The 13,947-nt window shown below is 36.6% G+C and overlaps 1 protein-coding gene across 1 annotated transcript; it reads left to right on the forward strand.

Moving 5' to 3' along the window:
• The first annotated feature begins 387 nt into the window (after positions 1–387).
• pygma (phosphorylase, glycogen, muscle A) lies at positions 388–13,103 on the forward strand. Its single transcript, XM_042710987.1, has 20 exons — positions 388–645; positions 2,366–2,467; positions 2,553–2,631; positions 2,798–2,901; positions 3,092–3,223; positions 3,306–3,417; positions 4,160–4,242; positions 4,422–4,565; positions 4,709–4,801; positions 5,094–5,240; positions 5,939–6,102; positions 6,371–6,485; positions 6,655–6,756; positions 6,840–6,987; positions 8,113–8,171; positions 8,265–8,406; positions 8,689–8,896; positions 9,013–9,105; positions 11,750–11,861; positions 11,952–13,103. The coding sequence occupies exons 1-20, from the start codon at positions 403–405 to the stop codon at positions 12,099–12,101; spliced, it is 2,532 nt and encodes an 843-aa protein (XP_042566921.1). The 5' UTR covers positions 388–402; the 3' UTR covers positions 12,102–13,103.
• Positions 13,104–13,947: the final 844 nt, after the last annotated feature.

Below are 13,947 nucleotides of genomic sequence, written 5' to 3' on the forward strand. Positions count from 1 at the left end.
TTGAGGTATCATGTATGGTGCTCAGCTGTTATATAGAGCTATGCGAGCAGCATGCCGATCAAAGATCATGGCCTTTCAGCTGGGTCATTGCAGCTATTAATGTCTCTGGCACGAGAGAGACTCCTGGATTATTGGAGTTGTAGTTCAACTTAAAATACGTGTATTCATAATTTTCACTTCTACTGTACATCCTTATCAACCGCGTAAAAAAGAAAAATTTTCATAAAGCGTAGTTACCTTACTGCAAGCTTAATTGGCGGATGGCTGCACCGACCCCGCCCACTAATTCATATTCATAACGGGAACTTTAAATAAGAAGAGCTGTCAGCGTTATATGGGTGCTGCCGTGTGAGGTGTGGTGTTTACTCTCTCACATGAACCCAAGACGAAACTGCTGTCACCATGTTTAAACCACTGTCAGACCACGACAGGAAAAAGCAGATTTCTGTGAAAGGGCTCGCCGGAGTGGAGAACGTAACAGACCTAAAGAAGAACTTTAATCGCCATCTGCATTTTACGCTGGTGAAGGACAGGCACGTATCCACCAAACGGGATTATTACTTTGCGCTCGTGCACACAGTCAGAGATCACTTGGTAAACAGATGGATCAGAACACAGCAGAGTTATTACAAGAAAGACCCAAAAGCTAGTTCGTGGATGTTGAGGTGGCACCAAAATAAAAGCAAGTTCATGCATGACACGACTGCACCAAAACAGATTTTAATAACTACACGAGTCAAATAAGATTAAGAACTACAATATCCAGCATGCCTCTAATAACATTTCATGCCATTTGTGAACTCGAAGACGGTTGCAGTAGCGATTCCTTACTTGAACACAGCATTGTTGAACTTTTGTGACCCTTCTTCACTTGAGAACTCTTCAGCTAGACTGGGATCAGCACCCTATGCAAAATAATAATAATAATAATAAAAAAATCTGTATTCACTTATGGGTCAACTTTAGCAAGTCTTTGATAGTCTAATATATTTTTGGCTATGATTTCAACTAGCATTTACATATCTCAACTTGGGGAACATGAATGAGCATTTAAGATGATCAATAGCATGAGTTAGCACAATAATGCATCTCCAGTTTATTGCGCTCTGTCATGTGCATTCATAAAGCATCTTGAATTTTGATGATTATGCTAATGATTTTTCTTCTTTAAATAATAAAGGAACTTATGACACAATATTATCATTTTAACATCTATTTTATGATATAGTTCAAAACATATTTCATTAAAATGTAACTAGAGGGACATTTGTTATATTTATAAATATTAAAACGGCCAAGCAGCAGAAATCATATAAAAAGAATGTGTCAGTATTCAGGGCATCAAAAATCTGAAGATGGGAGATGAAACCACAGCACAGCATCCCTGACCTTTTCCTCTCCAGTACATCCCGAAATCCCTGGATGGAAAAGGTGTCAAGGATATAAAGGTCAAAAGTTGCTCCCTAAAAGAAAGGTCACTGTAGAAACATATATGGAAGGAAGAAGTGATATGTAATTCAGCCTTATAATAAATCAGAGTTATATAAAGACTATACAGACCTTTTTACGGGAATTATCATAACCAAAAATGACTTGGACTTCTTCAGAGAGATCCATTCTTCTCCTTTTTCTGTAGGTGGACATCAGCAATAAACCTTGACTTGATCATTAAAAGCTCCAATGTGGCACATGACAGTTTCCTACAAAATGTGACTGCAGAAGTGATGCTAGAAACCGGTTCCATGAGTTCATAAAATGCCTGGTGTGGGCAGAAGTTTGTGGTTTACCTGGACACTGTTTTTTTTTTTTCATAGTTTAAACTGTTTTCAACATCTTGTACGACACATTGGTCTGCACTAAGACCTTCTTCATTAGCTGCTTTAAAAAATAACATTACACACTCTGTAACCTTTGCTGGTGACCTCACTGCTGGTTATTTATGCTGGAGTCAAAATGCCAGTGTTACATAACACCAGTGACCTTCCCCAATATCTGTCTCTGACTAGTCTGTTTCAACCCGTCGTGCCTCCACACGCCCACTCTCACCTCCACTGTCCCTTTCTCTCTCTTGCATTTCATACCCAACACCAAAGGAAGGCCTAAAATGTCAAAGGCTACAACAGAAATGGCATCAGATTGCCATGAGTAAATGATCCCTCTGCCAGGAAGTATTCAAATAGTTTTTATTAAAGTATAAAAATAGTTCCCAGGTTGAGGGTGGTCTTTGGAGAGCTCGACTTGGTAACCCTAAATCAATATTTCAAAGTACATAACCATTATGTAAACACTGTTGCTGTATTTTTAATATATGTTAAAAAGTAATAAAGAAAGACTTATTCTGTATTATCCTTCTTGTGTATATTAGCGTGTTTACCACATCTCCCTGGAGTTCTACATGGGCCGAACCTTGCAGAACACTATGGTGAACCTGGCACTGGAGAACGCTTGCGATGAAGCCCTATATCAAGTAAGATTATACAATAAAGCCAGCCAGTGTAATGCTTTAGATGATTGTTTGAAACCATTGATTCATTACATTCATTGCCCTTCAGCTGGGTCTGGATATGGAGGAGCTGCAGGAGATGGAGGAAGATGCTGGACTGGGAAATGTAGGCCTTGGTCGTCTTGCTGGTAAGTAATCTGACCTCAGGTTTGAAACAGGATCCACCATTCTCAATATGTATTTTTTTAACTTTGCAAAAGGAAGTCTGAAACTATTGGAACAGTCTGCTCTTGAAAACGTTTCAATGGCATGTTAATCTGTTTCTGAAAAACACACTCACCCTTTGTCTGTTAGCTTGCTTCCTGGACTCTATGGCTTCTCTTGGTCTGGCTGCCTACGGTTACGGCATCCGCTATGAGTTTGGTATCTTCAACCAGAAAATCTCCAATGGCTGGCAGGTAGTTTAAACTGCCTCTAATAGTTTGACTTGAAAAAAAAAGCACTGTTAATTAGTAGTGTTTGCTATTTCTCACACTAAGGGTTAGGGGTTAGTAAACTACTGTCTAGCAACCACACCACACAGCATATTACATTATGCAGAAACTTTACTTAAAATTTGACATCTTGAATAATATTGATGATTGACAGGTGGAAGAGGCAGATGACTGGCTCCGCTATGGTAACCCATGGGAGAAAGCGCGCCCAGAATATATGCGCCCCGTCCACTTTTATGGTAGGACAGAGCATCACCCAGATGGAGTTAAATGGGTGGATACTCAGGTATAGCATCACCATTCATTAAGCTGTATGTTTGTGTGTGTTAATGCTATACTCATAAACCTATTTCATATTGTTTCCACAGGTTGTCTTAGCTTTGCCTTATGACACCCCTGTACCCGGATACAGAAACAACATTGTAAACACCATGAGGCTGTGGTCTGCCAAGGCCCCTTGCGAGTTCAACCTGAAAGACTGTGAGTACCAGCAACAGTTACCATACATGCGGAGAAGACCAGGCTAAACTATACTAAAAGTGTGTTCACATTTACTGTTTTCTGGTGAATTTTTGTTGGCGAAATCCAGTCATTCCAATAGGAATCTATGGAAGCTTGTTTCTGCCACTGAATAATAATTAAAAATAAAAGGCTTTTGTGGCATTTTGTCTCAAAATTCTAACATTTCCTTCCTCAGAATTGTGTGATGTAAACTTTCAATTGTGAGAAATAAAGTCAGAATTGCGGGATATAAACTCCCAATTCTGACTTTTTTTTTTTTTAATTGTGAGTTTACATTTTGCAATTCTCAGAATTCTCAATTTCCTCAGAACTGTATGATATGAATTCAGTTGCAAGTTTTAAAGTCACTTGCGATTGCGATTGTTATTAAGTCCAATTTTGACTATTTTCTTACAATTGTGAGTTTATATCTCACAATTCTGGCTTTATAAACTCGCAATTGTGTTATAAAGTCAGAATTACAAGATGAAATTTTGCTCATTTTTTAGTTGGTCACATAAGTTTACCACACTGACCAACAGAAAGCTTGGTTTGAATGTGACTTCTGTGTGAGCTGTGCTTCATACATCCCTACGCAATTGACAACAGACGTGCCTTTTTGCAAGCAAAATTTCATTAAAGTTTCGCTATGTGACCACACCTTTATCAGCTTAACCATTCAAGCTGGTGTCTGACTCACATGTTCTCCTCCCGTCCTCAGTTAATGTCGGTGGCTACATTCAGGCCGTGCTGGACAGGAACCTGGCGGAGAACATCTCTCGTGTGCTCTACCCCAATGACAACGTCAGTAAACACACAAGTGATCCTCAATTTAAATTAATAATTTATCCGAAAATGGATATTTGATATTAAAAAAATGGATATTAAAAAAAATCTCTGGGTCAACTATTCCTTTAAGGGCAGCCATAGTTGCGTGGTTTTTACTTACCTGCCTGAAGCCTTCGGTCCCTGTCTTCTTGTAGTTTTTTGAGGGTAAGGAGCTCAGATTGAAACAGGAGTACTTTGTAGTGGCTGCGACTCTGCAAGACATCATCCGCCGCTTCAAGGCCTCCAAGTTCGGCTCCAGGGATATCGTGCGCACAGACTTCAGCTCTCTGCCTGACAAGGTAGGCATATCTAAATATCTTCTAAAGTCTCATTGAAAGATGTTTGCCTTGAAATTGTATAAAAGGATATAGGTGTCACAGCTCTGTGCTTTGACATTATACTCTCAAGGTTTCTTGATCTCTTTTTGTTTGCCTGCTCTTAGGTGGCCATTCAGCTGAACGACACTCACCCTGCCTTAGCCATCCCTGAGCTGATGAGAGTGCTGGTTGATGAAGAGAAACTACCATGGGAGAAGGTTGGAGATTTTTACAGTGGACATTATAAATGAATGATTCCTTTGCTCTCATATAGCACTGGATGGCCACAGACTCGTAACACTAGAGGGCAACAGAGTACAGAGCTCATTCTGAATATCAACATTACATTCACTATTTGTTATGTGTTTAAAAGAATATATTTTTGTTGTTGTTGTTCATTATTTGTAGTTAAATTTAAAATTATTAAAAATCCCAAGTTGCTCTTAATATAAATGAAGTCTACTGGATAAGTTGTAAACCAAACTGTGTTGATTTCCTCACTCTCTGCAGGCATGGGACATCTGTATCAAGACCTGCGCCTACACCAATCACACTGTGCTGCCTGAGGCTCTGGAACGCTGGCCTATCGACCTCTTCCAGACCCTGTTGCCACGGCACCTCGAGATCATCTATGAAATCAATCGCCGCCACATGGAGGTCCGACTTCAACAGAACACAATAACATGGTTTCACACTGAAAATAGTGGTCAAGGCTGATTTGTTTCACTATGGTGCAAGCTAAGACATGTTTCTTTATTGACTGCCATCCAAAAGTAGCCAAATTTCCAATATCCAATCATCTAATTTTTTTTTAACACAAACTACCATTCAAAAGTTTCAGGTCAGTACTATTTTAAAAAACAAAATAAAAATAAATTCATACTTTTATTCAATGAGGATGTATTGAATTTATAAAAAAGTCACAGTAAAGACTATGTATTTCAAATAAATGCTGTTCTTTTGAACTTTCAATGAATTAAATAATCCTGAAAAAATGCATCACAGTTTCCACATAAATATTAAGCAGCATGGCATTTTAATAATTTTTCTCAAGTACCAAATCTGAATATTTGAATGATTTCTAAAGGATCATGTGACACTAAAGACTGCTAAAAAATCAGGTTTGCCATCACAGGAATAAATTACATTTTCAAATATATTTAATTAGAAAACAGTTATTTAAAATTCTAATAATATTTAACAATATTTTTACCCTCAAAAACAAATTTTTATCAACAATAAAGTTTTAAAACTGTTGTAAATAAATCATAATACCAATGCTAAAAGATGCCTTAACTGCAAAAATGTGTTTTGTGAGTTATTGTATATGGAACCCAGTCTGTTTGTTGTTGCAGCGTGTGTCCTCTCTTTACCCCGGTGATATGGACCGCATGCGCCACATGTCTCTCATTGAGGAAGATGGACAGAAGAGAGTCAACATGGCTCATCTGTGCATCGTAGGCTCTCATTCAGTCAACGGTGTGGCACGAATCCACTCGGACATCCTCAAAGCTACCGTGTATGTATTCAAACACACATACAGAAACAGCATGTTAACCAGAGATCTTAACATACATCCACCTGAGACGTGCCATATGACATTCAGCTCCTCAACAGAGGATCTTCACATCATTAAGTTCAGTGCTATTTATCCAGTTCACGAAATGCTCTTACTGACACAATCACCCGATAACAGGAGTTCTCAGTGAATGTTTGACTTCAATTTCTATTGTTTTTGAATGATATGAGGGTGAGTAACTAATAACTACAATTCATTTACTAAACAGATTCAAAGACTTCTATGAGATGGACCCACACAAGTTCCAGAACAAAACCAATGGTATCACCCCTCGCCGTTGGTTGGTGATGTGCAACCCTGGTCTGGCTGAGGTCATTGCAGAGGTTGGTGCAGTCATTCATAACTTCAGTTGTTGCTTGTTAACATAACTGACTGTGACAGAATCCCAGACTTACATAATAAACATTTTCACACTAATATAAAGTATAATATCATGGTGTGATAGTCTCATACCTGTTCTACTATACTTTCTTTGGCTTATGCATATGTTAGAGAATCGGAGAGGACTTCATCCGCGATCTGGATCAGCTGAAAAAGCTTCGTAATTTTGTCAATGATGAGGCTTTCATTCGAGATATCGCCAAAGTTAAACAGGTTAGAAACAAACAATATGTGGCACATATCAATGGCCCAGTTGGATTGGAATTAAAACTGATTTAAATTCTCACCTCTTCTAGGAGAACAAAATGAAGTTCGCTGTGCACCTGGAAGAGCACTACAAAGTAAAGATCAACCCCAACTCAATGTTTGACATTCAGGTGAAGAGAATCCATGAGTATAAGAGGCAGCTGCTCAACTGTCTGCACATTATCACTTTCTACAACCGTGAGTGATTCCTGCACTTTAGATCCTTGGTGTCCTCTTCTCACTATCATTTAGGTGGTTTCTGTGAGGAAACTTTTCAAACATTTTTTGATCACAAAATGAACATACATGTACAAATACATACATACTTAAAATAAAATACCATAAAATAAAATAATATCCCCCCACCCTCTTCTCACTATTGCTTTTAGTCAGGAGTCAGGATTTTTTTTTTTTACATTTTTGGAAGCGAAAACAAACATAAATTTTTTATATATATAAAATAACATGAAATAAAATAGCAATAAAATCTTTGGAAGCCCGTTTCCGCCAATTAATAAAAAATAAAAAAGGTAATTGCGACTTTTTATTTCACAATTCTGACTTTTTTTTCTCATAATTGCATGATACAAACTCACAATTCTGACTTTTTTTCACAGAGTTTCATGATATAAACTCGCAATTGCGAGTTAAAAAGTCATAATTGTGAGACATAAACTCACAATTCTGAGAAATAAAGTCAGAATTGTGTGATATAAACTTGCAATTACGAGACACAAAGTCGCAATTCTGAGAAATAGAGTAAGAACTGCGAGATATGAAATCACAATTCTGTACCACGCTAGTATGACTTTATAACTCGCAATTGTGAGTTTATATCACACAATTCTGAGAAAAAAAGTCATAATTGTGAGATAAAGTCGCAATAACCCTTTTTTTTTTTTTTTTATTCAGTGGCGGAAATGGGCTTCCATAAATATCTCGCTATTGCAAATAAGCATAAATAAATAATTAATAAAAGAAAATAAGCATAAATAAATAATTAATACAAAATACCATCAAATAAAACAATATTTGTCCTTCTCCTTATTAGCCAGGAGTGGTTTCCCACAGAAGAATTATTTTTTTATATTATTACATTTAATAATAATAATAATAATAATAATAATAATAATTTTAAAGAAAAAGAAAATGAATGAATGATTTAAAAAAATCAATTATAAATAAAATAAGCTAATAAATAACATAAAATAAAATGAAAATATTTTAGATAATAAAATGTAACACTGTCCAACACACACAGCATCAGATAAAGGTTTAGAGCAAGCTATTATGACATTTTTTGGTGTTATTTCTATATTGCAGGCATCAAGAAACAGCCTAACAAGCAGTGGACCCCAAGAACAATTATGATTGGAGGAAAGGTGATCTTACCATATCATATGATTTAAATGCAGGCAGATGTTTATTTAATTCTGTTGTTGAGTGTCTGATGATCATGTTCTGCTCAAATCTTCGCTGCTCCAGGCTACCACACAGCTAAAATGATCATCCGTCTCATCACAGCTATTGGTGAGGTGGTCAACAACGATCCTGTAGTGGGCGACCGCCTCAAAGTCATTTTCCTGGAGAACTACAGAGTCACCCTTGCTGAGAAAGGTGCCAACATATATGATTCGTTTGAATTGTTTAAGTAATTTTGTTTTTATTAATATTCTGATATATACACGTAAATATACATACATGCATGTTTAAGTTTTTATTAAAAAAAATAATAACTAATTGATATTAAATTTAATTAATACAAAAATATGCAATAACATGCTGTTTAAAACATGCTGCCAGGTAGCATTGTAGCTTCTGTGGTTAATGCATATTAATTAAAAGTGTGAGTCATGTGATCATAAAGATTATCCCTTTTAATGTTTTTTCTTCTATCAGCGATCCCAGCGTCTGACCTGTCCGAGCAGATCTCCACAGCCGACACAGAAGCTTCTGGAACGGGCAACATGAAGTTCATGCTGAATGGAGCGCTGACCATCGGCACCATGGACGGAGCCAATGTGGAGATGGCAGAGGAAGCAGGAGACGGCAACCTCTTCATCTTCGGCATGAGAGTGGAGGATGTCGACGCTATGGATGCTAAAGGGTTGGGAAAAATATGAATAAAACACTAATTTTATTAGTAGAATTTAGAGATATAATAAGCACTCACGCAGTATACTGTATGTACTGTATATGACATGACCTCCTTCCATCTGGCAGATACAATGCGTCAGAGTACTACAATCGTATTCCAGAGCTGAAGCAGGCCATTGACCAGATCAAAATACTTATACACAACCAAAAGAAAACAAAAAATAACAAAAAACACATTTAAAATTCAGAACCAACATCATAGTGGGCAGCGTACTGACATAGAAAAACATTGCCAGACACAAAGACAGACAGTAATAGACACAATTTTGTTTTCCGTTGTACAAGGAAAACACATACGATGATCACAATAAGAAATTTTACAGTACTACAATAACATTAATATGCTTACATAATCGTTACCAGATATGTATGACATCAACCCTGTAAACCAAATATTTTAATTTTTCAAATACTTTGTAGTTTAACAACCACTATATAATAACTATATAATAACATTGGGAGCTAATTATAACTTAAAATTCTTAAAGGAACTTACAGACCATTGACTGTTCAATATGGGTTTACCCCTTTAACTGTCACCCCCCATTTTTTAAAATAGGCATTAAAGTGCACTATCCAAACTTAAATTGTTGTAATTTATGAACACTTTGGAATATAAACCTATATACTGGTCTCTTTTTAAAGAAGAAAATTAGCAGATTTTGGCAAAAGGGGAATTTTTTCAAAAAATTTAAGTATCAAAAAGTTATAGAAGTTTAAAGGAGCCATGTGTAATGTCTGGCAAAAAAATCAAGTCATACTCCACATTCCATACCAGATGGGGGCAGTATGCCTCAATAAAGTGAATTGGTCTACTCTAGAGTAACAAACGAGAAACGGCATAGTCTCTATGCTCCGCCCCTACCTATCACAACAACCCTAGAGCCATAGCCGAAGCCTAAGAGGACGTTTTGCCTCTAGAGGAACGTTGGGTGATGTCAAGTGATTTTGAAACATGACATCTTCAAGCTACTCCCCTTCACCTTTACCAGTGAATATGTTCATATTCGTTTTGTTCATATTACATTTTGAGTTTTATATACACATTATTTGAATTAAATTAATTTGACAGACAGCATTCTGTCAACATCATTGGTCAACATCAGACAGCTGATGTTGCCCAAGCTAGCGCCAACCAACGTAACCAGAGCTGCCAACTCTCAAGCATTCACCGTGAGACATACGCAATTGACTCTTTTCACACGCTTTCAAAAACTTGACCGCTCTGAATATAGTGAGTGAGTGCGCGCGCGGCCTGGGCGCTCTCTCTCTCTCTCTCTCTCTCTCTCTCGGGTTCATTATCATCGAAGACATTTCAAGCTTCTTAGGTAATGTTACATTTTAGCATCAGCTTGGTAGAGACGGGCTTTGGTAGATAACAGGTGAAAAAACCGGATCGGATCTGTGGGTAAGTTATAGCTAGCTAATTATCAAACGCAGCTACGGTTAGCCATCGCTAACATTAGCACGTTTATCGAACCAGCCTTCGATACATTTCTATGTTATAACTTCCCGAAAAAAAATACGCAAACATATAAAAACAACTTATAGCGAAATACTAACAGCATCTTACTTACCAATCCAAAAGAAATGTTGCAAGTTCGGAGTCGAACCTCATTTCTTTCAAGTCCATCAGTTGTCTCCAGCGATGGAAAGCAGTGCCGATGTTTACTCTGTTTCGGCTCCTTTTCTTATCGGATTTGATTTGTGATTCCGAGCGCGGTTATTTCCCTGTAGCGCGAGGTGGTGGTGGTAGGTGTCTCTTGCCAAGGGCTTCTGCCATCCTTCCGCTCTCTTCTCTGAACTGAAATGAAGTAGTGGGCTGTACCTTCCACACGATTGACATCAGGTTCAAGTACGCCCACAAGCCGTGCGAGTTATTCGTGTATTGCAGGTTGGCTGGTGGTAATGTTGCCCGCATACCGCCTCCCATGGCCGAAACTGGTATTACGACACCTGTCGGGCCGTGGCTAGTAATGCTAATGCTAATTAAGGTTGATATCTCTGCAGCACTATAACTTGACATTTTTTTAATGACATCATCGCCCTTATTTCTTCTTATTCTTTTGATGCGTGTAGGTCATTTTTTGGATATTTTTACCTCAATTTTTACACATGGCACCTTTAAATGTACTGTTAATAAAATGCACTATATTAATTTTATTTTATTATAAATATTTTACATAACAGGTTTTACTCTAAAATTGGTATAAAATTAAAACCTTGTGTCTAAATAAGTTATGTTCCAAATTTGAAGTTGACATGAAAAAAATTGAGGTTCCTGTGAGATTTTATTTAGGGCGTCATACCACAAACAGCCACTGGGAGCCATCAAAACTACTTTAAATTTTGCTTAATGAATTTTTCTCTAGATTTCTCTGTCAATTTTACTTATATATCAAAATAACCACCAAATATGGAATCCTGAGACTCAGACCTTTCAAATGATATGTTTGTTGCCAAGATTATAAAAAGTTTTGATTCTAAAAGACCGTAATGCATTTTGTAATATGACACTTGACACTCCCCACTAAGGGGGAGGAGACCGCCATAAGATTTTAAAGTACCATTTCCATGATTTCAAAATGGTTTTCACAGGATGAATCTTGGGCTTCTAAGCTTACAAATGATATATAATTTATGATGAGTACTTAAAGATTTTATAGAGAAAAAGGACAACAACAAAAAAAGAGCGCCAAGCGTCCCACAGGTGGGACGGTGTATTCAGTTAATTTACTCTTGTTAAAAAAAAAAAAAAAAAGTATATCTGGGTCTTTTAAATAAATTAATATAAATAATATATCACATTTGTACAGTATGTGAATCAAATGTGTTTCTTGCTGCACAGGTTCAAGGTGTTTGCTGACTATGAAGACTACATCAAGTGCCAAGAGAAAGTCAGTGCTTTGTATATGGTGAGTACAAACTGTTTTTGTTACATTGCCAAAAAAATTTAAATGAAGAACTTTGAAAATGATTATTTATAATTCTCTTTCCATTGACAGAAACCTAAGGAATGGACCAAGAAGGTGATCCACAACATCGCCGGTTCAGGCAAGTTCTCCAGCGACCGCACCATCTCCCAGTACGCCCGTGAGATCTGGGGTGTAGAGCCCACTCTGGAGAAGCTTGCTGCACCTGATGACCCGAAATAAACCTCCACCTGCCCATCTCCAACCAAGAGCAACCTGAATGATTGAGCAATACTAGATGTTTCCTCTTCAAGAATCCAGCTATGCCTGTCTTGCTCTGTCTTGCTATGGCAACCTGAACGCAATCTGTCAATTTTCATGATTTACATAGGCTTAAGATGCTTTTGGAAAACGCTCTGAATCCCATATTCAGAATAAGATCCCAGAAGGACCTCTAAACTATACAAGCACTTCAAAATTCAAAAAAAAAAAATTTTCCCTTTCTGAAAAGTATGGAGGCCTAAACCTGCAGAAATGAAAAATAAATAAATATAGATAGATAAACGTAATAACAGGAAAATAAATAAAGAAATAAATGACTTGATAAAAACAAATATAGTTTATTTGTAATAAAATTCAATCCTGAATTAATTTTTTATTATTATTTTCTATATTTATTTTTATGTTTATTTTTATTGCTTTTAAAATTTATTTACTTATTCTTTCATTTATTAGGGTTCCAAGATATTTTCACAGAATTGCATTATTATGTCAAATTATTTTATAGCGTCAATGAGTTTCTAGGTTGATTACGCCTCAAACTCCCAAAATAATAAATACATCAATAAATAAATTAAATAAATATAAAAATAAATGCGTGAATAAGGAAATAAAAGTTAAAAAGAATAAAATAAATGTAAAAATAAATACATAAAGGAAAAACGTAATAAAAAAATACATTCAGGGTTAAATTTGATTATAAATTAACTAGATTTGTTTTTATCAAGTCATTTATTTCTTTATACATTTTCCTGTTATTACATTTATTTATTTATTTATTTTCAGCAGGTTTGGTCCTCCATATTCAAGCACTGCATATTTGAAAATAAAAATAAAAAATCCAATTAAATCCAATCTCAAACAGTGTTGCATTTGGCTGCTAGTTCTTAAAGGATTAGGAACACGCTTAAAATGACAAGATTATCAGTAATGTGTGCAAAATGGTTGGTGTAGGGGGTCACGGTTGCTTTTAAAGCGAGACAGTAAGCATTGCTCATACGTATGAGTGAATTTGTGGTTGTTGCTTGTACTTTCAACAAACACTTTTACTGACTAATTAATAAAAAAAACAAAAAAAAATCACTCAATAAAAACACCAACCAATATTAAACAAAACATCATAACCAGTTACACCAGGATTTTTGCCAATTTTTTTGTTAATGGATAACAAAATTATGTAATAAACTACAAATAAACCACTTTGTTCTCTCATTACTCACCAGTTTGCTAAGAAGAAGAAGAAGTGTTATGTAAACACACACTTTAAAACACATTCAAGCTTTACACTAGACTACCAAAAAACATAACCACCAGTAAGCAATGTCTCACACACTCTCACACGTACACAAACAATGTTTTAAATCTGCCGTCAGTTGTGCTAAACGCTGACATGCAGTTTTTATAATGGCTAACTAGCAATGTCTAGAGCTTGGTTACTCTGCCTCACATTTGTGAGGAATGCAAAATCCACCCTTGCAGCTTCAACCTTGAGGTCATCTCACAAACTGGCAGGGGACCCAAGAAACTGGCTCAATCTGTCACAATGTGTATCATGAGAGGGTCTATGCTCAGTTATTTGCTCTGGCAGCTAGTGTTGCTCTTTGCTGGAGGGGTTTGGAGATAATGGGTCCTGACTTTCTGTTCACACAGACGAATGGGAGGCATTGGATTATCACAGACATCTGTTGCTTCACTTTAACATCATTCTGGGTCTAATGCATGTGCCTAGAATGATTGTGTAATGTCAGTTCCTCATTCACATTAACAGTGAACAACTCAAACAAACTCGGTCAATGTTCAACTGGTAACT

The sequence above is a fragment of the Cyprinus carpio genome, chromosome A21, assembly GCF_018340385.1.
Source record: "Cyprinus carpio isolate SPL01 chromosome A21, ASM1834038v1, whole genome shotgun sequence".
In the NCBI taxonomy this organism is placed as follows: Eukaryota; Metazoa; Chordata; class Actinopteri; order Cypriniformes; family Cyprinidae; genus Cyprinus; species Cyprinus carpio.

Bases quoted from the DNA above. Each gene is read 5' to 3' on its own strand.
- pygma (XM_042710987.1), top strand. From the start codon at position 403: ATGTTTAAACCACTGTCAGACCACGACAGGAAAAAGCAGATTTCTGTG. The intron at 2,468-2,552 runs GTAAGATTATAC...ATTGCCCTTCAG, and splicing joins GCGATGAAGCCCTATATCAA to CTGGGTCTGGATATGGAGGA. The intron at 4,566-4,708 runs GTAGGCATATCT...GCCTGCTCTTAG, and splicing joins TCAGCTCTCTGCCTGACAAG to GTGGCCATTCAGCTGAACGA.